This window comes from Crotalus tigris, unplaced genomic scaffold, assembly GCF_016545835.1.
Source record: "Crotalus tigris isolate CLP2741 ecotype Arizona unplaced genomic scaffold, ASM1654583v1 scf7180000017666.379230911805:20528666, whole genome shotgun sequence".
Lineage (NCBI taxonomy): Eukaryota > Metazoa > Chordata > Lepidosauria > Squamata > Viperidae > Crotalus > Crotalus tigris.
Window position 1 is genome coordinate 2,055,216 of NW_024096552.1, and position 24,316 is coordinate 2,079,531.

A 24,316-nucleotide genomic window follows, 5' to 3' on the forward strand; every position below is an offset into this window, starting at 1 on the left:
ATAGTGACAAAATCAGGTATTTATTGAGAGAGACCAGACAGTTTGGGAATCTCACTATGGTAATGCTGTTTTCCATAATCAAGGGTCTCACTCAGCATCTGCCATTCTGCACCTCTGCTATAAACAGCCTTGACTGCATTTGTTGAGGTACCCATCTCCAGAGCAGTTCATAGTTTTTTCCATATATACTGATGGCTTTTTGCAAAAGCAGGGCTTCTGTTCCAATGAAACCTGCAGACAGAAACCCTAACATCTCTATTAGTAATTAGCAGCATTTTACACAGGCCTTTTCAAGAGGAGAAACGTCTTCCCCAGCATTTCTGCAATTAATCATGTGAACACACAACACTACCATTCATATGAACACCATGGTGATGAAGAACAATGAGCATTCAGATATATCCAAACAATTAAATTATCCTTTGCATATAAGGAAAAGCTTTTTAAAAAATTAATTAACAACTATTGCAATTTTTCAAACTGTGTTCGATGAAATACTGGGGAAATACTAGAACTTGATAGGGTTCCATATGAGACTATGGCAAAAAGAAAAAAAATTCTCTTGATCAGAAAGAAAATGGATCTTTGCCTCTTGATCATGGATTCCATAACATTTTTTAGCTAACATTTTTGGGAAAATTTGGAAAAACCCTGGACTAGAGAAGCTCATTTCTTCATAGCATATGCTTTATATTTTTTCTTTTTTTTATTATTCTCGTGATTTGGAAAAAGAATGGGAGGGTATCATTTTTTAAAACCTGTCTGGTTAAAATCCTTCTTTAACCAAAACAATTTCAAAACCAGGGAAGGAACATCACTCTAATACTGAATTCTGATAATGACATTTTTGACTGTTTCCCTCAAAACACATAACCTATACATAAGTTGAGATCTGCTTCATAAGAACGTTATTAAATTTATTCTTCTCTTCCCCAGCTTCTTCCAGAGGGATGTTATAGTGAATCCTGTCGCTGTGTGCCTACTCTAGGCAGTTGAAATGCCATATTTCATTCCTAAGTTTCTTTATTTCTTGAAGGAGACAACTTAAAATGGGAGGCCATGAGCAAGTATACTGTGTAACTTAGCACCAACATGTTCTTGTAGGGTTGCAGATGAATTAAAAGCTCAATGTCCAGGGGCCTGGTAGGAGGGAATAAGCACTGTAGCCAGCCTTCTGTGCTGGAGATATAGAGGAGAGAAGAGAGTACATTTACTTTGTTTAATGAATCCTATGTGCAAACTTAAATTAAATATTGTGATTATAGTGCAAACACGGATGGAGGAGAAACTGAAACCAGCTGTTGCCTAAAACATCTGAAAAAGAGATAAGTACATACATACCTTGGCCAATAACAAAACATCAATGAAGTCAATGGTTTTGCCCTGCTTGGATGTGAGCCAGGCATTCTGGCCCAAACGGTTAAGCGCCATTCGCCGTTCCTGAATTACATTCTCTGTGAAATGATGCACAATTTCACATGAACGACGGAAACGGCGGCCCTGGGATGTCAGGTAGTAAACCCAGTCAGATTGCAGATACAGTTTAGTTTGCCGCTGCACGACAAGGGAACTGAGTTCCAAGATGGCCATAATATAGTCACTTGATTTCCTGAAATGTATCCAATGATTTTGTTATAAGAAAAAAATGAAAGAGAGATTCAATAGAAACATGCACTTAGAATATGCACAGGAATGTATTTTTCCTAAAAAATACAAATAAGTCTTATCATTGCTCCGAGTAATATATACCACTGGTCTGAAGAATTGATTGTTAACATATCTATGTAACACAAATACAGTAACTAGTTTGTAGTGGGTTTATTTTACACTTGTAACATTAAACAACACTAGTATGTTAGAAAAATATCTGTAGTAAGCATTGACTTACTTTTTTGCAAGTATTGACTTGGAATTCTTTTTATTTCCCAATTCATCTGATATAACTCAAACCATATGCATTCATCAGAAAGCCTCAGTTTATTTGATGGATCTAACTACCAAAGGATTGACTTAGTGCAACTGTATGCATATTTACACAAAGATAACTTGTATGGTGAGGTTAAAATGTGGCAAAAATTATTCTGTTTTTGATATCCTGGATCAAAGAGATCATTCTCGTCACTTTGAGAAATGCGTGTTGTTGTTCTGAAAATGCTGTCTCAAATATTTTTAATATCTCACTGTAAAAGAAGAATTGGCTTTCCCTAAGCAAAATATTTCAGACACATCCAAAGTTACTAAGCTATTGGAAATCTTTCTGAATGGGTAAGTAAGAATACTGCACCTGTGGTATTCTAACATCACCCATTCTTATTATTTTTATAGAAGCCCCAATGTCTGAATGCAATTTTAATAACATTAAACTTATCTATAAAGGCAATGTTTATTTCTAAGTTTAGCCTTCCAATCTAGGGCAGAGATTCCCACTATTTGGAGGCTGGGGATACATATAATATGTTTTGAAAGGAGACACCTTTGATGCCTGGACCCATAACATTCTCTTTTTTCCCCATTGAGTTTGGAGAAATTGTTTGGGAGAATTCTTTATTGTTAAAAACAATGCTAAGTTTAGTTCAATTACAGATTTCATATGTTTCTTGCCTCATCACATGCCTATTATTTATCACTGAAATGAGACCGCAAAAATTGAGTTTGCACCTCTGTGCAGCCCTGGCCTCAGTATGCCTTCATATTTGGAAAAGGAATTCAGCTTTTCGCCTCAAGAATATAACACATATTCACACTTATCTTCCTTTCATTGCACTTCTTCATGCTGCCGGTTTACTTACTCTTGACAGTTGCTATTAGAGCTGAAAACACATTTCTGCAAGCTATCTAGAGTCATGAGGCTGATGTGCTTAAACATGTCAAGAGAAACAGGACCTGCTGAGATTAGTTTGTGCCACTTGTCCTGTAAAAAGATAAGCAATACATCAAACCTAGAAAAGGAACAAAATGATACCGAGGACAAGGAGGGACCCAGATCTTGCACAAGGCCAAGACTGATGTGAGTCAGGATGAGTAAAGGGCTATGCAAATGCCTGGGGAATAAACCAAGGAGAGATGATACTGATACTTCACATCTGCACAGTGAACATGCAAAGAAGGAGGATAGAACAGAGAGGTGGCAAACTATGCACATTTATTTTACTTAGTGTATGGCATCTACAGAGGTCATTCCATCACTAATAATGATGAAGTTATCCATTCAATCATGTCCGACTCTTGCAAATTCTATGGCCAGGTCTCTCCACATCATGTATAAACACAAACATAAGTTTAAATAAAGCATCAGCAAATGTATGTAAAGTGTGTGGACAATACAATAGATGAAATAAAATATTGAGTTAGGATAAAACCATAAAATTGCCCTAACATGGCACCATAGAATCTCAACATGGTGGATGCTATAGTTCAATAGCTAAGGAAGCTATCTATCTAACTGCTTTTGGTGTGGCTACAAAACTAGTGCAAAAATTCAATATCTCTGCAAGGAAAACTGTCAAAGTCTTCTGTATCTCAAATGTGCCATGTTTTCAGAAATAAAATCAAAATTATTTAGTGTTATGGTGCTCCTAATATTAAGTTCAGTTTTAGTAAGATTACTGCATAACTAAATCTCTGGTTTATGACTTGTTTATACGAGAAGGTCTAATACTTAAATTTCTGAATAGCTGTTATGTGATAGAGCAAGAACCAAATAAATCCTAAACTTCCCACCAGGCGTTACTTCTCCACAAACTTTTTAATGATAAAATATGTATCTATTGGGAAGGGAGGACGATAGGAGGGTTGGAAGGAGATGGGAGGGGAGAGAGAGGGAGGGAGGGAGACAGAAAGATGTTGTTGAAAAAAGAAAGGGTAAATCCTAGTGTCCACTTATTCCCCACAGGCATTTGGCCATTCTGAAACATTTAGTCTACTTTGCAAGCAGAGTGAATGCTTTGTTTTGTATGTTAAAAATTAAATCTTTATGCTACATTAAAATAATGTAGCAAAAAATTAAGAAACAGCATATTATTTACATACTTGCCTTGTTGTAATGCAGTTATAGGCATAGTAAGTAATTATGGTTTATTTCCTTAATCTGGCTGCTTCTCTTATTACTGTTCTATTATTTTTATTTATACTCCCTTTGTTTCTTCCCTTCCATCTCTGAGTCTCATGTTTACTTTGCTACACTGGCAAAATTCCAGCATTTTGGAACTGGTTGTTGTTATAGTGTTACAATGGAGATGGGTTTCAACATGTTCTTGAATAAGTTGCAAAATATTTGTCTGCCTGTCAGTTCCCCCCCCCCCCAATCGTACATCCATCCATTTCATGTTAAGAGACTTTTTAACTTTGTGTTTCATTACCTTTAAGAAATGGGCAAGCAACAACAGAGTAGCAGGTGCTAGGGTTTTCAAGATAGTATCAAAATGCTCAAGCTTACATTTGTGTGCAAACATCTGGAACACCTGGTAGAGCACAAAAAGTACTTCCTTTTGAACTGTTTAAATAGGTGCATCTTTTTCAAGATTTGCACAACTTCTTCAGTAGCTGTTCCTGGTTTTTTCCACATGTATGTGCACATACAGTCACTTTACTTTTAAAAGTGGGTGTTAGTATAAAATATTGTGATCTTATTAGAAAGCTGGAATTGAACACATGGAGCTGTCAACAAATCCCACATTCATTTGAAATAAGGTACCAGTTACAACACATATTGAGTAAGAATGGAATGATATCTCTATCCCAACATTAGAAAAAATGCTCACAAAAGAGTAGTGAGCACTCAAAGATGTCATAAGAAGAACCCTTAAAATCCTCTTTCCTTCCCATTTCAGTTGTACATTCTTGATGGACTGCACCAACAGAGATGCAGAGACATTTAATGAGTATGGGAAGAATGAAGTGGGGATGCCTAAGTTTTAGAAGAGCTCACATGCATGATGTCTGTACTCTGATTGAAGATTTTCACATAAGGCTTCAGGATATCAAAATGAAAGGCAGGAGTGAGCAAACGCCGGTGTCGTGCCCACTTTGTCCCACTGCTCAGTAATAATCCATCTCCTGTGGTAAGAAAAATTGGGGCTGATTGAAGCAAAGGATTGAATTAGACAAAATTCTTCTTTGCCAGAGGAACTGTCTGCATCTTTCCATACAAACTAAATCTGACTTCCCCAATTTGGTATTTTCTAGATATGTTGGATTACAGCTTCCAGATTTCACAACCAGAGAAATCAGAGACAATATTTCTATGTCCACAAAACAAATCATTTGAACTAACTGTAAAGTATATCTTGGCATGAGCTCCACCTGTAAGATATCCTGAGCTATACAGCTAGTACACGTGAAGTAACCTGACATAAGCAGGGCCTAGAGGACCACAAAGTGGAAGGGTTTTCTACAGAACTATAGAGATTGAAAGCATTATATATTACATACATTACACAAACACTTATTTCAAAGAAATATCTTTAATGCTGTCCTGGAGTAAATATAAAATCTTGGAAACTGTAAAAGGACTTTTCAAACCTCATTTATTTAATTAAGTTTGAGTTTTTCCCAATGACTTGAAATACTTTTTCCCAGATTTCTCTCTACCTGGCTTAAGTTGCTGTTAGCTGACCCACTGCTACCTTTTGATTGATTGTCCCATGCCCTTCCCAACCTCCATGCAAACTTTCACAGTAACGATAAAAATGAATTGAAAGGCATGGTGTATGTCATGGTTGTCAAACTCGATCATGTTATGTGACATATTGTGATGTATCATGACATTTTTTGCCTTTGTGGAGCTGAGGTGGGCGTCGCCTCTGTGTGACACATCTGGCTTGCGGGCCGCCAGTTTGACATTCCTGGTGTATGTTATTAATATAAACTGTTTTTTCCTGTTTCCTTTTCTTTTATTCTCCCATGACTTCAGTTTCGCTGATGTAATACTTTTACTTTACATTATGTTGCTCACCCTGAAATAGTATAACATAATGGGCATGCATGTACATGTAGTCCTCACTTAATGACCATTCATTCAGCAACCATTTGAAGTTAGGATGGTACTGAATGGACTTATGACCAGCCCTCAAAGTTCTAGTTGTTGCAGTACCCTGTGGTAATGTGGATAAAATTTGAGTCCACCCATATTTACAACCACTCCCCTGCCGCTGTCCCTCACCCTCATCTGACTTTTGTCATCGTCTTCACCTGCCTCCCCTCTGCTGTGCTCACCCATCTGACCATTCTAAAAAGGCGGCTCTGGTTGTGTTGATGCAAAAGAAGGTGGAGCAGACAAGGCCAGATGGTGGAGGTAACTGGTGTTGGTGGCTAGGCATGGAGCAAAAGGGCAGAGATGGGGGAAGATGGGGGGGGGTTGAGGTGGAGGCAATCCCTTACCTTCTTCCAAGAATGGCTTGGTTCCAGGTAGCTCCTTGCCTATTCACTCAACAACAGTAATTGGGATTTGCCAGAACTGCTGTTGCTAAGTGGAACAGTCACACGACTTTTCACTTAAAGATTGCATCACTTAGCAATGGAGTTGCAGTCTCAATTAGAACTATTAAGTGAGGACTACCTCTATGTCTATGAGTAGTATTTTTTTTAAAAGCATTTTATGATCCTAAAAACTCTGTTGCCTGACATTGGGTGTTATAGCAATTTTGCATAACAATATATTAATAAAGCGAGAGATATTTTACCAAGCCAGGGCTTCAGGAAGCTATAGAAGAATTTGTCCTTGGGAGCAGTATCGGCTGCAGAGAAAAACAGAAACAGTTTTCCCGCTGGTCTCTTTAAAAACAGCAAAATAGTTCCAACCTCCCAGTCCTGGGAATAATGTCCCTAAAATATCGTGTTCTTCAGCAGAATTAAAGGCAACTGATCTTTCCTAAATGCTTGTCTTATTACTTGACTGAAAGTATCTTGCCCTTTGTATGTTATCAATGATGAGCTTTTTGCTTGACTAATCAGCCTGGAGAAATGCTACTTCAGGAATTAAGCAACAAGAATAGTTGATATTATTGATAGGTCCGTCATGTGAGGCTTACATCAAGGAAGGAATAAAACTTCATTGGAGGGTATTTTCACCATGTATTCTATTTGCATAATTTATATAGGTTTTGTTCATGTGTAGCATCACTAAGGCTCATGTCTAGAATGTGTTTCAATTTCCATTTTTAAATTCTGCAATTCTGTATGACTGTATAATCTATTTCTAGGAGATAACAGAAAAAATAATAGTATGCATATAAGCCAGACAAATGATCTGGTTTGGAAGCAAATGTTTCCAGGTGTGTGCAGGGAATGCAAAAGGCTCCCAAATGAAGTTTAAGGGAGTCTGCAAAAGTTTAGTCAGCACATCACACCATACTTGAGCCTCAAAGGCAGATGCCCAAGTTGCAAAATTTCCATCATACTGATATTTTAACTTCATAACTTTCAGCTGGCATTTAAATGATATAATGATGACAGCTTCTCAGAACAGCTTCATTATCAGAAAGCTTTTAAAAATAAACTAAACTTAAAAATAAAATAAAGTAAGTTTTTAAATAAACGTCTGCACGGAGGCACACAAGGTGAATTGAAAATAAGGACTGTTAAATCTTACGTATTTTTCCTTTCTGAGGCTGCAGGAAAAGTGAGGAAAACTTCACTATTTTGGGACCTGTATTAGATTAGGCCTGAAGTATATTTTCTGCAGTCTGTTGATGTTTACTTAATGTTGTAAGCCCACACCTTGTGGTGAGATAGGTAGCAAACAAATACAGACTGGCTCATGGTGACCACAGGATGTTCTTCACATTTTGAGGCTGGCAGTAGTATAAACAGTTGTGGATTGCTTCTAATAGCTGGAGAGTGAACCAGTGATAGTATAGGAGTACCCTACAATTTTTTAGTCTAACTCCATTTCATTTTTTTAAATGGAATGGATGGATTATGGCAGTGGTGGGATTCAGCCAGTTCGCATCACTTCGGCAGAACCAGTAACTACTTTTTGTTGCCCAGGCCCAGAATGGATTTCCGGAAGCAGCATCTGCACAGAGAACCAGTTGTTTACATATTTGAATCCCACCACTGGATTATGGAGGAGGTATCAAAAACATTTCTCTTTACTAGTATTTTATTATGTGAGGCCTACAAATATCTTTCTGAGACTTAAGAAGTCTTTCCCCATAAAAAGATATCTTTCTCCACAAACTTTTTCAAATGCAAACAAGTCTACAGTCACTTCTATAATATCTATCTTTTCTAAAAGTTTCATTTTTCAAAAAGCAAAAGGGCAAATTTCATTGGTAGTTATTTTCTGACTCTCACTTCCTTAAAAGTCAGAACAATTGTTACTATCATTATAGCAACATCAACATCATGTCAAAAGAGATATAATAATTGAAATGGGAAAACTAACAAAAAATATAATTAAAACATACAAATAGCTCCAACAAAATAACTAATTCTCTAAAGAAAAGTAGGCAGGAAGAAAACCTTGTATTGTTAAATGTAATACCAATTCAGAAGCTGAGATCTCAATTGCTTTGTGAGCATTTCCCTCTTTTTGCCCCTTCAAATTATTATTCTCTTAAGCCTGTTCACAACATTATTTCTCTTTTTCACAGTCAATCCACCAACTTTTCCAATCTGATACAAAACAGGAGATGTAGGAAGCAAACACAGAGTCAGTCAAATTCCCCTCAATATAGCCAATGTTAAAATATTTTACTTCATTCTGTATTTTTAAGTTGACTTTGATTCCTCCTTTAACTGTTAGCTTCTTCTAGTTCTTTGGTGTCCAATTTTTAAAGTTTTATTAAAAAAAAGAATTCAAAAGAAAAGCAATTTCCCATTAAAGGATTCTTTATAATTAATTTCAAAATCTTATTTCTGATTTATCTGGACCTTTAGTACATTTTCAACTTTCTAAAATAAAAGTTTAAAACAGCTTTTGCTGTTTATTAAAAAAAGTCCTTAAACTTTATTTAAAATATATTTTGCTAAGGACTGAAGGGAACTCACCTTGGTAGTATAAAACACATCATTCCAAATATTCTTAACAGCAGAAAAGCAATAAACAAGCAATTTCCAAAAGTGGTTAAAAAAAGAAGTGTGAGAAGTCAGCATCTTTTCAAAGGCCCTGACCAAGGTTTGAGCAAGATGGGTATTCCCTTGTCTCCCAGAGCTCTAAATCAGCTGGAGGCTGCCTTGCAGTCTCCTCATGAGGAGCAACTGTCTAGAGCAGTTGTGGGTTTGCTTAAGTCATCTCCTTGTCTGGCATGGTTTAAAGAGCCGGTCTATTCACCAGCTCTTCATTCCTAAAATCAAGATCAACAGTCATAAAGGAACAAATGCAATCCATAGAATTATTGTTCTTGGAACTCTTCCAATCCAACCCCAGATTCAGGGCAGGAATCCTCATACTATCTCAGGGATCTTCAAACTTGGCCCTTTTATTACTTGTGAACTTCAACTCCCAGAATTCCTGAGCCAGCGTGCCTGGCTGAGGAATTCTGGGAGTTGGTCCACAAGTCATAAAAGGACCAAGTTTGAAGACCTCTGTACTATCCATTGAAAGTAGCCCATGTTCAACTGAATAGCATAGTCAAACACCAGGAGTTAACCACAGGAAATGTTTTATGATATTTGTACTATATCATAAACTGCTTTATGATAATTTTTACATCATAAAATGTTTGCCAAATTTCAGTTTTATGGGAAACATGGGTCACAGATTTTGGGCACTTTCTGTAAGCTGGTCCATGATTTGAGGACCCTTGGTTCAAAAACTGTTGCTCTATGACAGTGATGGCGAACCTTTTAGAGAAGGGGGCCCAAAACTGGCACCGCCCCCACTCCACTCCCTGCCCCACCCCACTCCGCCCCCATCCTGTCTGCCCGCAGGGCCACTCACCACCTCAAGGGCCTGCCGCAGATTGCCCAGCAGCACCATGGCAGCCACGCCTTCTGCCCGCGCCCCACAGCATCAACTGTGCGTGATGGGGCGTGAGGGCAGAGTCTTGTCTACGCTGCCTGGCTGCCATGTCCTTGGCTGCACTGCTCCATGTGGGCCATGCTCGGGGGCAACTCTCTCCAGCGGGGCTGCTGGTAAGGGGGTCGCGAGGGGAAGCAAGGCTGGGGCAACACATGTGCCCACAGAGAGGGCTCCGAGTGCCGCCTCTGGCACCTGTGCCATAGGTTCGCCACCACTGCTCTATGATGTGCTGTTTCACTTACTTAAAGGTTACAGGAATGAGAGTTTTAGTACTATATAGGCAGATTAACACAAATCTAAATTATTAAAAAATCCCAAGATCTTTAAAATTCTGGTTCTCAATGCTTTTTTCATTAAAAACCTATATTTTAGCATATTCAAATAAATAATCTTAACACATAGGTGAATCCAATAAAAATAAATTGGTCAACCAGATAAAAGGCTGAATTTCCTTGACAAGATGCTTCATTGGCTCCCTAAGAATTATATCCTTAGAGAAATTGCAAAAACCAGATTTGGGCTTGGGCTGCAGCTCCTAATCTGTTCCTCTCTACATCAATATGAGGCTGTCTGTTGATTGTTTTGGGTTCAGTGGTCCCTGCCACAGAGATTTATGAACACTTGCTTATAGCCTAATATAGTATATGGTTTTATTTACTTGTGGCTTCATATATCTACCAGATTTAAATAAACCAGGTCTTCTGCAATGCGAATTCAACTTGGATACTCAGCCAATACCCACAGGAGTCTCTGCCAATGAATTGTGGACTCCCCATCCATTTCCAGTTTTGCCACCATTCACTACAATACCTGATGCCGTCATAACTTGCTTGATATAATCAGGATGAACCAAGGACAAGACTGGCAGGAAGGGCCCCATCCATACCATAAATGTCGGGGAGAAGGTGCTTACAATCTGGACCAATTTGGCCAATCCCTCTTCAGTGGGTGGAATCTGCAATGGATAAAGGCACTGAATGCTGGTGCAGGCAGGAGGAGAAAGTTATAGGGCTAGTTGGCCAAAGCAAGAAAAGAGACTGGAGAAAGACTACAAAAAAATAGTTTTGCTCTGAAAGTACCGTATTGAATCTGGTGTTGAGGTTATGGCCATATGTCAAAAGCAGGCATTTATAGTTCTGCTAAAATCCACTGAGCAGCAGAAATGCAGGCCTTGAGCCCTAGAGGCACTGGCTAAAGGATGCAGTCACTTCCTTTCATTTTCATCAAGTCTTAGGCAGGCTTCTCCAAGTGCAAGCTACCGTTCCACCAGGTTCATTTGTAGATGTTTTTCGTGCCCTTCCAATTAAATAATGTCATCTATTGTGAGCCAGGAGGAGTGCTTTCTCTGTTGTGGTGCATGCTCTTTGGAACAGCATCCCCCAGATATCCATGTGGCACCCACCATTCTGAAACTTCAAAAGTCTTTTAAAATCTGGTTATTCTCATAGGTCCCAGCTGTTTTGCTCAGAGTTTTTTTGGAGGGGGTAGAATGGTGATTTGTAATGACCATTCTTCTTCCTTCTTAGAAAAGAAATGCATGCAACAGGGTCACTGCCTCCATCTCTCTCTTTTTTTTCTATGACAATATCAATAGCACTAGCATTAACACTTAGACTTACATACTGCTCCATAGTGCTTTACAGCACTCCCTAAGCCAGGGGTATCAAACTGCCGGCTCACAGGCCGGATGCATCACTGGGAAACCACGCCCACCCCATTGCCGGCAATGGGGGAAAAGCTCCAATACGTTGTGCGATATCACATCACATCGCAAGTTTGACATGTCTGCTCTAAGCATTTACAGAGTCAGCATATTGCCCCAACAACCTGGGTCCTTATTTTACCAACCTTGGAAGGATGGAAGGCTGTGTCAACCTTGAGCTGGTCAGGATCAAACTCCTGGCCTTTTAAAAAACACCCCCATCCATCCTAGTGGACTTTCCTTCTCTCTCCATCTGTTTCACTTCCAAATTTGAACACTTCTACTACAAGATCCAAACGCTCCTGTGCCTTTCTGTTTTTTTTTTTTTAATGGCATCAATGTCAGAAGAGATGCATGTGTGTACAGATATGAAGTTTCAAAAATTCAAAAAAAATGTGCAGCTGATCACAACTATCTTTCTGTGTTATTGACTGCTCTTTTAGAAATCTATCATTTCCCTTCTGTCCAGAAATTAGCTTTCCAGAAATTCTTATTCTGGCTATTTCCCTTCTGCTGGAATTGGAAGATGTAGCATCCTTGTGACTCTGTCTGTCATAGGCTTCAAGACTGTGGTATGGTGTAGGAGAAGCATCTGTGGGCAGCATTTCAGGTCTCCTATGGTGATAACTTGTGCAAATGCTTAGATTTTGGCAAATTTCCATTCCTTATACTAGCTGGACTTACCATTCCCATGTGGCCTAGGAACCAATTGCAGTGAGGCGGCTGTGGGAAACTGCGTAGTCTTTGGCAGTTGACATAATAACAGTAGCAGATGTCAAAGGCCTTTAAACACTGATGGATGAGGAAGGCCAGCAGGCATAGCAGCAGGCTGGAGATAACCATGGTTCGGAACAAGGTTTTCTCCACAGCCAGTTTCTCTAGCAACAAGTCTGTGAGGGGCAACATTCTGGAATAAAAAGAAAGTAGATGAAGTAGAGAACAGAATTCTTGGAATAACTTGTACATTTGGTGAAAGAAAAAGATCTTTGACCTTAGAGGGCCCCCACCTTCAAATCCCACTTTCTGTAGGAACCCAAGTTAAAGCACCCCAAATTTAGTCTAATGAAGAGAAGACTCATTGGAGACATGATAGCAGTCTTCCAATAATTGAAGGGCTGTCACAGGGAAGAGGGGGTCATTTTATTCTCTATCAACACCCAAGGGCAGGACAAGAAGGAATAGTGGAAATTCATCACAGAAAGATTCAGCATGGAACTAAGGAGGACTTTTCTTACAGTGAGAATAATAGAGCAATGGAATACTTTACCTCCCTTAGATGCAGGAGCTCCATCGCTGGTGTTTTCAAGAAAAGACTGGATAACCTTGGGCAGGGGGTTGGATTAGAACACCTCCAACGTCCCTTCCAGGCCTACGATTCTATAATTTACACACTGTATGTTTCTGTCAAAACCGATTTGTTGGGAGGGGGTGATTTCTTCATTCTCTGTTCCTGCGGTTTCTGCCATATTCCTGGGGGGAGGGGGGAAAGCTATGGATGCTACAATGTATCCTCTCCACTTTCCTCTATCTACTTGCACGGCAGAAGAAAAAAAAGCTAGAATTAGACTGAAAATGTTACAAGAAGCGAAAGAAAGTGGAGGACTTGGACTGCCGGATTGAACCCTATACTACCAAGCAACTATATTAACATGGCTAAAAGAGTGGATAATGCTTAGAGATAAAAGACTATTATACCTAGGGGGCATGACCTACAACATGGATGGCATGACTTTCTGTGGTATGGGAAGAATAAAATACATAGATACTTACAAAACCACTTTATAAGAAATACACTTCTTTTAGAATGGGAAAAAATAAAAGCAAAAATCTATATTAAAATATCTGGATGGATTTCAACAATGGAAGCATTTGCTTACCCAAACTTAATCAATTACGAGAAAGTTGTGACCTATAAAGATATTTTAGACAATGAAGGGAAACTGAAGGTCAGATAAGATTTACAAGAACAAGGTATTGAACTATCATGGTAGCCATACTTGCAAATTCAAATGAGATATGAAAAAGATGCTAAAACAACAGGATTTTATAAAGAACAGACAAAATTTGACCAGATACTGCTAAAAACAGATGAAAAATTGATTAAGAAACTCTATAAATATTTGTTAAACTTAAAGATGGAAGAGGAACAAGTAAAAAAAGCAATGATAACATGAGCAAAGAACTTTTGACATAATATAAAATTAGAAAACTGGCAAAGATTATGGGAAAGAAATGCTAAATTAATGAAAGCGGTGGCTTACAAAGAAAACTTATACAAAATGTTTTACTTATGGCATCTTACACCAGTGAGATTTAGCGAAAATGTTTAAAAATACATCAAATAAGTGTTGGAAATGTAAACAAAAACTAGGTACTTATTATCATATCTGGTGGACATGCCCTAAAACTAAAAGATTTTGGTCAAAAATACACATACGGTTGGAAAAAAATGACTAAAACATATAGATTTCAAGCCAGGACTGTTTCTGTTAGGTATAATAGGAGGAAACTATGAGAAAGATTGTATATATTTACTTTTACATGTATTAACTGCAGCAAGAATTGTATTTGCCCAATATTGGAAAAATGAAAACTTACCAACGGAAGAAGAACTAATTAAGAAAATATTAGACTATGCAGAAATGGACAGATTGACATTAAAGATAAAAGAGAAAGAAGACTCAGTGTACTTTAGACATGGGACAATTTTTACCAATGGCTAGAAAAGCGAGTTATAGAGAAAGGAACATGATATATACTATATAACATTGAATATATACTAGTAAGAAAAAGATTATTGAGCAATTAACTAAAATATTGATTATGATAATATAGAAATTAACTCTTACATATTGTTTTTTTAAATACATGAACCCAGACAATATGCTGTTTGCTAAATATTAAGAATGCTATTTTTTTTTAAAAAAAACCAACCCTAATCCTAACTCTAACTTTAACTCTAACCCTATAAAAATTAATAAAATATATACAAACACAACAACAAACTCAGAGAGAATCTAGGAAATATCCCATGGATGAAAATCCTAAAGGGGAAAACAACACAAGAAATGTGGGAAACCTTGAAAAATGTGAATATAAAAGCCCATACCAGCACAATACCATTGAGAAAGAAAAACAGATGTTATCTCAGAACCATTGCACCACATCTTTCATAAATCCTGGAGCACCAGGGAAGTACCTGATGTGGTTTCCATCTTCAAGAAAGGAAAAAAACAGATCCAGGAAACTACAGACCAATCAGTTTAACATCAATACCTGAGAAGATCCTAGAAAAAATAATCAAAAAACAGATCTGCGAACAACTAGAAACAAACAAAGTCATAACCAGTAGCCAGCATGGGTTTGTTAAAAACAGATCATTCTTTGATAAAGTGACTAAACTAGTAGATCAGCAAAATGCTGTGGATGTAGTATATTTAGATTTCAGTAAGGCATTTGATAAAGTAGACCACAGCCTACTCATTGGTAAGCTAGAAAAAGATGGAATAGACAACACCACCACCAGATGGATCTGTAGCTGACTGGCAAACCATACTCAATGAGTAGGTCTCAATAGCACTACATCTGCATGGAGAAAAGCAAGCAGTGGGGTACCACAAGGTTCAGTCTTAGGCCCGTAACTCTTCAATATATTCATAAATGACTTAGATGAGGGAATTGAAGGGAAACTCATCAGATTTGCAGATGACACCAAACTGACAGGAATAGCCAACACCCAGAAGACAAACTCAGGATCCAAAAAGAGCTAGACAAACTTGAACAATCTAACTATCTAACAAAATGAGCTTCAGTGTGGAGAAAAGTAAAGATTTACATTTAGGCAGGAAAAATCAAAGGTACAAGTACAGATTGGGTGAGACCTGGCTCAAAAACAGTAACTGTGCGAGGGACCTTGGAGTCCTAGTGGACGATCACTTGACTATGAGCCAGCAGCAACCAAAAAAGCTAATACAGTCCTGGGTTCTTTAAATAGAGGCATAGAATCAAGATCATGCAAAGTATTAGTACCACTTTATAACACCCTAGTAAGACCACACCTGGAATATTGCAACCCATTTTGGTCACCATATCACAAAAAAGGTATTGAGAGTTTGGAAAAAAATCAGAGAAGAACAACTAAGATCAAAGGCCTGGAAACTAAAACATACAAAGAACGGCTGTGGGACTTGGGTTTGGCTAGTCTAAAGAAAAGAAATAGGGGAGACATGATAGCAGTATTCCAGGATCTGAGGGGCTGCCATAAGGAAGAGGGGGTCACATTGTTCACCAGAGCACCAGAGGAAAGGACGAGAAACAATGGTTGAAAACTGATCAAATGAGAACATGCTCCAAATGGTACCGGGCTATTGTTCTGGGCATTAATACCCAATGCCCATATTTCCATTGTTCCCAACAACAGACACCCTCTCACTGTTTCTGCTTTGCCAGCAGAGTTACAAAGTCCTCAAGGTACTTAGGAGATCTCGTGATTCTCTGTGACCTCCTTAGACCCTGAGACTCCCCAATTCCATTTTGCCCAGAGGATGACATGAAGTTGCCTCATCTGTCAGACCCTGGTGGTCCCCATGGACCGTGCCCCGTTGCCTGGTCTGCTTGCTTGCCCACCGGGCTCGTCAGACCAGGACTTTGTTCTCCCAATAACCTGGTTGACCTGCCTAGTTGCAGGCTCTCTGGCCCCTCTATAAAACTGCCACTGTTAGGTAACTCTGTAGTGCCTCCCAGGCCCACACTGGACCTATCAAGGGGCTGCATTCCTTCGCTCCCCAGTCCCGTAACGGGACTGTCTGGGTTTTAGTATTTCCCCAAAACTCAGTTGCCCCCCCATCTGTGCCGGAGGTGTCAGAATTGGGATGTGCCTCTCCGACCACCTCCCTGTGTGAATACCTCCTTCTGGAAACAGTAGCAGTACTGGGCCAACTAGACTGGTTGTGTGCCAGCTCTCTTGCAATGTTTGAGTTATTAGGATGCTCCCGGTTATTCTCCCTGACTGGAGTGCTGAATGGTATGGGTGAATGATGAGTATGCCCCCTGGGTGACTCCCTGGCTGGAGTAGGCACTGGTGCCTGTGTGCTTCCTAATTCCCATGGATTTCTGTTTGGAACACTTGCGGAATCTTGGAATAGGCCATCTGTGGCCTCTCTGTTGGGGCCTGGCTGCTGCCAACACCCATCCTTTTGCCCATGGAGGTCCCCCTCCCCCCCTGGAAAAGGCCCAGGAGTTTCTGAGGGTATGTTCAGTCTTGTACGCAGCTGGTTGATATGCCGCCGAAGGACACGACCATCATCCAACGAGACCTCGTACGACAAGGGACCTGTAACCTTGCATACTACAGCAGGAACCCACAAGTGACCTGGCCCGTAGTTACGGGTCCATACCGGGGCACCCACTTGCAAATACCTCGGTGCCCTGGGTTGTGTAACATTAGGAGGCAGTCTGTCTGGGTGCAACCGGTCAAGTTTAGTATCAGTTTGCGCCCCCAGCGAAGTTCAGCTGGGCTTTTCCCAGTAGAAGTTGAAGGTGTGGTGCGGTACGCAAGAAGAAAGTCTGCCAACCTGTGGTGCCAGTCCCCATAGGTCAGTTTCTTTAAAGCATCCTTGGTGATGCAGACCATCCGTTCAGCCATACCGTTGGTGGAAGGGTGGAATGGTGCAGAGGTGGCATGACAAATCATGTTGGCCTGTAAGAAAGCTTGGAATTTGGAAGAGGTGAATTGAGGGCCATTGTCAGACACCAACACATCCGGAAGCCTATGTGCAGCAAAAATCCCCCTCACTACTTGAATGGTCTTGGCAGTGGTGGTTGAAGAGACAGGTACAACCTCAAGCCACTTTGAATAGCTATCAACCAGGATCAAGAAGAATTGACATGAAAGGGCCCAGCATAATTGATGTGCACCCTAGACCAAGGTGACTGTGTTTCCTCTCATCTATGCACAGGAGCCTGGGGCATTTCTGGGCGTGAGCGCTGACAAAGGTGGCATGCGTGCACCTTAGCCTCAATTTCCTTGTCTAACCCAGGCCACCACAAATGGCTGCGCGCAAGCGCCTTCATTCTTACAATGCCAGGATGGCCCTCATGAAGGGAACCTAAGACCCTAGACCTCATTGAGGTAGGAATAACAACTCTGCTGCCCCACAGCAGGCAAGCCTGAAAAGTGGATAACTCATGTTTCTTAAGCCAGAAACTCTGAAACTCAGTACCTGGAAAACTCTCTGGCCATCCAGACATAACCCAGAATAAGACACGAGAGAGTGTGAAATCTGTGGCTGATTCAGCAGCCACATCCCTGGCATTTAAAAGTGACTCAGGCAGCGCCTGAATGGAAAGAATGTTGATGGCAGGGGCAGGATCAGCCTCCACTACTTGTAAGGGTAATCTACTGAGGCCATCAGCATGGCCCATTTCTTTGCCAGGTTTGTGAACTAAAGAAAAATCATAGGCTGACAGAAAGATGGACTATCTCAGCATCCTGGGGGAGATGATATGGGGGGTTTGTTTGTTTGTAGTAAACAACCCCAACAAAGGCTTGTGGTCAGTGTAGACCATGAAATGTCTGCCATATAAAAAATCATGGAATTTTTTAATGCCCGCAACAACAGCCAAGGCTTCCCTGTCTATCTGAGAGTAGTTTCGCTCAGCAGAAGACAAGGTTCTGGAGTAATATGCAACAGGAACCTGAGTTCCATTAGGTTGTAAGTGGCTAAGTACTGCTCCTACCCCATAAGGGGAAGCATCACAAGCGATGCACACAGGGAGAGTTTCATTAAAATGTGCAAGCACTTCATTTGATGTGAGTAAGGCCTTAACCTCATTGAAGCTTGCTTCATGTGCTTGTAACCACTGCCACACTGCCTGTTTGTCCAGAAGCCTATAAAGTGGTTCAGCTACATTAGCTTTGTTAGGAATGAATGTGTCAGAATCCAATTATATTTCATCTTTAATTATCAAATATAGAAACTCCCAATTCTGCCATCTTTGGATTCTGCCATAAGAGGGAGAGAAGGGGGAGAACAAAGGGGCTTTATGGCCCTCACTTCCTTCAGTACACTTCAAAGAGCTGAATGCTGAATGTGTGTTTATTGTAACCTCGAAGCGTTAGCATACCAAAGGAGGGTATTTGCCTTTCATGTAGTTATCTGAAGTCTCCATCCAGACGGAAGAAAGAAGAAAGGGGGTGGAATTGTGATACTTGAAACTATCACTGGAAGGGGGGTTGATTGGGTGGGACTACTGGGGAACCCCTTAAAACCTTGAATGGGAGAGCTTGAACCCCAAGTCCTGTCTAGCATGCCTGCAACCATTTTCTCTTAATAAAGGATTCCTGTTGGAAGAATTATTCCAAGAGTTCTGTCTTCTTAAGATGCAAAGTGGGGTGGGTCCTTACAGAATGCATTATAGAAATTCAAGAGGCCCAGAAAAGCTTGTAGTTCAGCTTTGGACTTAGGCCTAGGAGCTTGCATGATAGCCTTTAATTTAGACTCAGCAAGATGAATGTCAGTGGCATCAATTTTGAATCCCAGAAAATCTGTAGAAGGCACCCCAATTTTACATTTGTCTTTTTTAAGCTTGAGGCCTGTTTTCCGGAACCGCAGCAGGACAGACCTCAATCTCTCAGCTAAATTTTGAGTGGAATCTCCAGCAATTAAGACATCATCAAAGTAGGGGCAAACCCCTGGTATACCCCTCAAAGTATTTTCCATTACGCTTTGGAAAATTCCAGGAGCCACATTTACTCCAAACTGTAGTCTTTTGACTTTAAATGCCCCCCCCCCGTGTTACAATGGTTTGTGCTACAGCAGCAGTTTCATCAAGAGGTAACTGTTGATAAGCCTGTGCTAAATCTAGCTTTGCAAAAACACGCCCCCTCTTGAGGGAAGCCAGAATATGGCTGACTACAGGTACAGGATAGGCATGTTGTTGCAATGCCTTATTTAGGGTGCATTTGTAATCTGCACAGATGCGGATGTCCCCATTAACCTTAAGAGGCGTGACTATGGGAGTTTCCCAAGGACTGGAGTCAACAGGTTCTAAGACTCCTTGCTGAATCAGTTTTGTCCAATTCAGCATCAATTTTTCCTTTTAAAGCAAAAGGTACTCTCCTTGCTTTTACTCTGATAGAAGTGACAGCGGGGTCCAATTTTAAGGAAACTGGGGGCCCTTTGTATGTACCCAGCTGTGGGCTGAAGACATCTGCAAATTCTTTGCAGACTTCTTGTAGACCTACTGCTTGCAAGCTATTGAGCCCTGTAACTTGTATTCCCAAGGCCTCAAACCAATCGAGTCCTATGAGACTCGTGCGCTCACCCCCAACTATCAATACATCTAATGGACCTTCAAAATCCTTATATTTTACATTAAGGGTGGCCTCCCCCTTATCACACACTTTGAAGTTTTGAAAGTCTGTTAGAACTATATTGGATGGCCTAAGCTTGGCCTGGAACCCACTGCTAGAGCAAATCTTTCTGAATGTGTGAATGGAAATAATTGAAAGTGCAGACCCAGTGTCTAGTTCCATGACCAATGGAACTCCTTGCAACTTCACTTTAAGTGACAGTTTCTTTTTGAGTGGCTTGTGTGTGCCTGTCCTATAAATGCTTCTTCATGAAGCACAGAAACCCACCCTGTTTTGGCTGGGGACCCTGGAACCTTTCAGGCGCAATTCTTCTCGGGGTTGTACCTTCTGACAGCCCAGACACACAGCTGCTATGTGGCCTTGCTTCCCACATGCTCTACAGATTGCAGAACGGAACCTGCAGTCGGTCCTCTTGTCGCGACCTCCACATCCGAAGTACTTGGGTACAGCTGAAGACTTTTCTTTGCCTTGCTTCTGCTTCCTTTCTTTGGCTGGGTAGAGATGATCCATCTCTTCTTCAGGATCCTCTTCCAAGCTCTCCTGGACTCTCTCATGGTGCACGGAAACAGCTTCTGGAGTGCTTCTGATAGGCCTCATATTCTTGATTTCCCCACCTGCTGCCTCTTCTGCAGTAACCTCTCTCAAGGCATCTTGGAACGATATGTCTTCCTTAGCAAAAAGTCTCTGCTGCAAGTCTCTGTTTCTAAGCCCACATACAAATCTGTCTCTCAACCTTTCTTCTAAGTCTTTAAACTCACAAGGTTTAGCTGCTCTTCTCAACGCTGCAATGTATTCTTTAGCTGATTCACCGGCTCGTTGATCCCTCTGTTCAAAAGTATGCCTCCATGCAATAACAGACAATTTGGGCTGAAAATGTTCTTTTAGTAATTTTTAAAAATCTGTGTAGGTTACAGATTCAAGAGGTGCAAGGGCTGCTAAATTTTCAGCAATTTCAAATGCATCTTGACCACAAACACAGAGCAAAGTAGCGGTCTTTAAGCCATCTTCTCTTACTTGGTTTACTTTCAAGTAGTTTTCTACTCTGGCCACATAAGACTCCCATCTTTCTGGGTGCGTGACATCAAATTCAGAGAGTCTCCCTATCTTCGCCATTTTCTCCCGTGTAAGGAAAGGGTTTATCAGTCAGCTTACCTCCAGCAACGCTGTACTGGCAGGCAGGTGCTGAATTTAACGCCGTCTTCCTAGCCGTTCTCAGGACTCCTGGGTAAGCTTACAATTCTTCTTAATTAATTGTAAGGCATCCCATCCTCGTCGCCAGTGTTGAGTCCTCGGCTTAATGGCGAATAAGCACAGAGCATCTCGTAGTGTCAAAAAGCCTTTATTGTTTTTTTTTTATTAAAAATTTTTATAAAAGACAATTTTTGTGGATCAATTTTGCCAATTTTGTCCATCCCATCTAAGTAACTGTGTATAAGACACCATATCCATTTTGACACCTCTTTTTATCCCCTCTATCGCATGCCAAGGTATAGCCCATAATGGTATTTTAAAATCACTTTTATAATATTTTCTCCAGACCCTAAGTAAAGAGATTCTTATAATATGAGATTTAAAAGCCCGGTCCACTTTTTTATTAAATATTAAATAGGCATGCCAACCAAAAAGTAAATCCCATCCCTCCAAATGGAGTATCTCCAAATTTGTTAAATTTACCCAATCACTAATTGATGTTAAAACCACCGCATCATAATATAATTTCAAATTCGGTACCTTGAGTCCACCTCTCTCACGGGAGTCTTGCATGATTTTAAACTTTACCCTTGGTTTTTTCCCTGCCCAGATAAATTTGTTAATACCTTTCTGCCATTCACTTAAATTAATCTCATTCTTCAAAATCGGTAACATTTGAAACAAGAAAAGGAACTTGGGTAGAACATTCATTTTTATCACTGCAATTCTTCCCATGAGAGATAATTGCAACTTCTCCCAATTCCTCAAGTCTTTCTGTACTCTAACCCACAACCTTTCATAGTTATTCTTAAACAATTTTGCATTAGAAACAGATAAAATCACCCCCAAATATTTTACCTTATTAACAATTTCAAAACCCGTCAAATTAACCAAAATCTGCTTCTCCCGAATAGTCATATTTTTAGGTAGGATTTTAGTCTTATTAACATTAATCTTAAAACCCGAAACCAAACCATAATGATAAGTCAACTGTAATAACTTTACTACAGAATAAGTAGGTTGCGACAAAGTAACCACCAAGTCATCTGCAAAAGCTCTTAACTTATATTCTTTTTTGTTAACTTCTATTCCTTTTATCTCCTGCGACTCTCAAATTTTGATCAACAATATTTCCAATGTTAAAACAAACAGCAACGGTGATAATGGACATCCCTGCCTAGTACCTTTCTCTATTGTAAAAACCTCTGACAAACCTGCATTAACAATAAGTTGTGCCGTTTGTTTTTGGTATATTGCCGTAAGAGCTTGTAATATCTTTTCACCAAGATTCATCTCTTCAATTACTCTTAACATAAAATGCCAATTCAATTGATCAAAAGCTTTTTCAGCATCTAAAAATATCAGCCCTGCAGAAACTTGATTATTCTTATCTAGATATTCTAATAAGTTAATAATTTGTCTAGCATTATTTTTCATGTACCTACCAGTTATAAACCCAGATTGATCCTTGTGCACAAGATAATGCACAACCCTCATAAGCCTATTTGCTAAAATTTTTGCAAATATCTTATAGTCAACATTTAAAAGATATATAGGTCTATAATTCTTTGGTAAAGTAGGATCTTGATCCTCTTTTGGGATCAAGGATATAAAAGCACTACACCATGAAGGAGGAATCTCTGAGCCCTGTAAAATATTATTAAAAAGATCACCTAATGGTTGAATCATCTCTTCCATTAGAGCTTTATAATAAACAGATGTCAACCCATCCGTGCCCGGTGCTTTCCCTGGTTTCAATTGTTTGATTGCTATCGCAATTTCCTCATTAGTAATTAAACCATTAATTTCATGTTTCTGGTCCTCTGTCAGTTTGGGAAAGTTGGCCTCACTTAAATATTTATTTATATCTAAAATTTGCACATTAGTAGATTTATATAATTTTTGATAGTAATCTAAAAAAGATTTCTTAATCAATTCCTTCTGATACACTAGTTTACCCTTATAGTTTATTTTATCTATTATTCCCTGTCTCTGTTTCTTTCTTAGTTGATAAGCCAACCATCTCCCTGGTTTATTAGCATTACAAAATGTATTTTGTTTCATAAACAATAAATTGGTTGCGGATTGATCCGCCATCAACATGTTAAATTGTGTTCTTAGCAACTTTATAGATTCTTTAATCCTTTCATCTGAAGGATTTAAAATCAAAAACTTTTCTTTTAATTTGATCTCATCTTCCAATTCTTTACGTTTCTGAATCTGCTTTTGCCTATGAAAGTTATTCATTTTTATCAAAATCCCACGCATAAATGCTTTACCTGCATCCCATACCATTGACATTGAAGTCCCCTTATACATATTCAAAGCAAAATAATCCTTTGAACACTCCTTTAACTTTTGAACATTCTTTTCTTGTCTAAATAAGTTCTCATTCACCCTCCAGGATCTTCTCTCCTCTTTTTCTTGAGTCAGCTCCATCCAAACTGGACTATGATCCGTCAGCGATCTAGGAAAAATCTTTACATTCTTTACTCTATTATATAAATCCGTTGTAATCAAAAAGAAATCAATTCTTGAAAAGGATTGGTGTCTATCTGAGAAGAAGGTAAAGTTTCTCTCCTCTTGATTACATTCCCGCCAATAGTCCCTTAGTTCCCAGTCCTCTTTCATGTCAAAAAAGGCTTTAGGTAGTTTTGCCTGTTTAAAAAAAGGAGAAGAACCTTTCTTGTCCCTTTGTATATCTAAGACACCATTCCAATCACCCATTAATATCACGGATCTGTAGTCCAGCAAAGTTATTTTTTGATGTAACAATCTATAAAATTGTTCCTGTTGCTGATTTGGTGCATAAAGTCCCACTCTAAGTATTTTCTTACCATATAAACCAAGTTCAATCATTACATATCTTCCTTGGGGATCTGATTCTACCAGACAAGCTGGTAAATTTTGCTTCACATAAATAACCACTCCCCCCTTTTTCCCAGGAGCTGCAGATACAAAATGAGATCCCAGACGGGCGTTAACTAAATATTTTTGATCTTTAAGTAAAATATGAGTTTCCTGTAGGCAAATAACATCATTGTTATGTTGCTTTAAGTAGTAAAAGATTTTCTTTCTTTTCTGA

The 24,316-nt window shown here is 39.5% G+C and overlaps 1 protein-coding gene across 4 annotated transcripts in view; it reads right to left on the reverse strand.

Moving 5' to 3' along the window:
* LOC120305080 (cytochrome P450 4F22) overlaps nt 1–24,316 on the reverse strand; it is a 119,020-nt gene that overhangs the window by 37,053 nt on the left and 57,651 nt on the right. For 2 of the 4 annotated variants that reach the window (XM_039336434.1, XM_039336433.1), the window contains exons 2-7: nt 12,351–12,573; nt 10,775–10,919; nt 6,681–6,734; nt 4,928–5,055; nt 2,790–2,911; nt 1,342–1,609 (exon numbers count right to left, since the gene is read on the reverse strand). In XM_039336434.1, coding sequence (XP_039192368.1) covers nt 1,342–1,609; nt 2,790–2,911; nt 4,928–5,055; nt 6,681–6,734; nt 10,775–10,919; nt 12,351–12,572 — 939 coding nt within the window. In that variant the 5' untranslated portion in view covers nt 12,573. The remainder of the gene's footprint in view (nt 1–1,341; nt 1,610–2,789; nt 2,912–4,927; nt 5,056–6,680; nt 6,735–10,774; nt 10,920–12,350; nt 12,574–24,316) is intronic. The other 2 variants (XM_039336435.1, XM_039336436.1) reach the window with 2 other exon arrangements.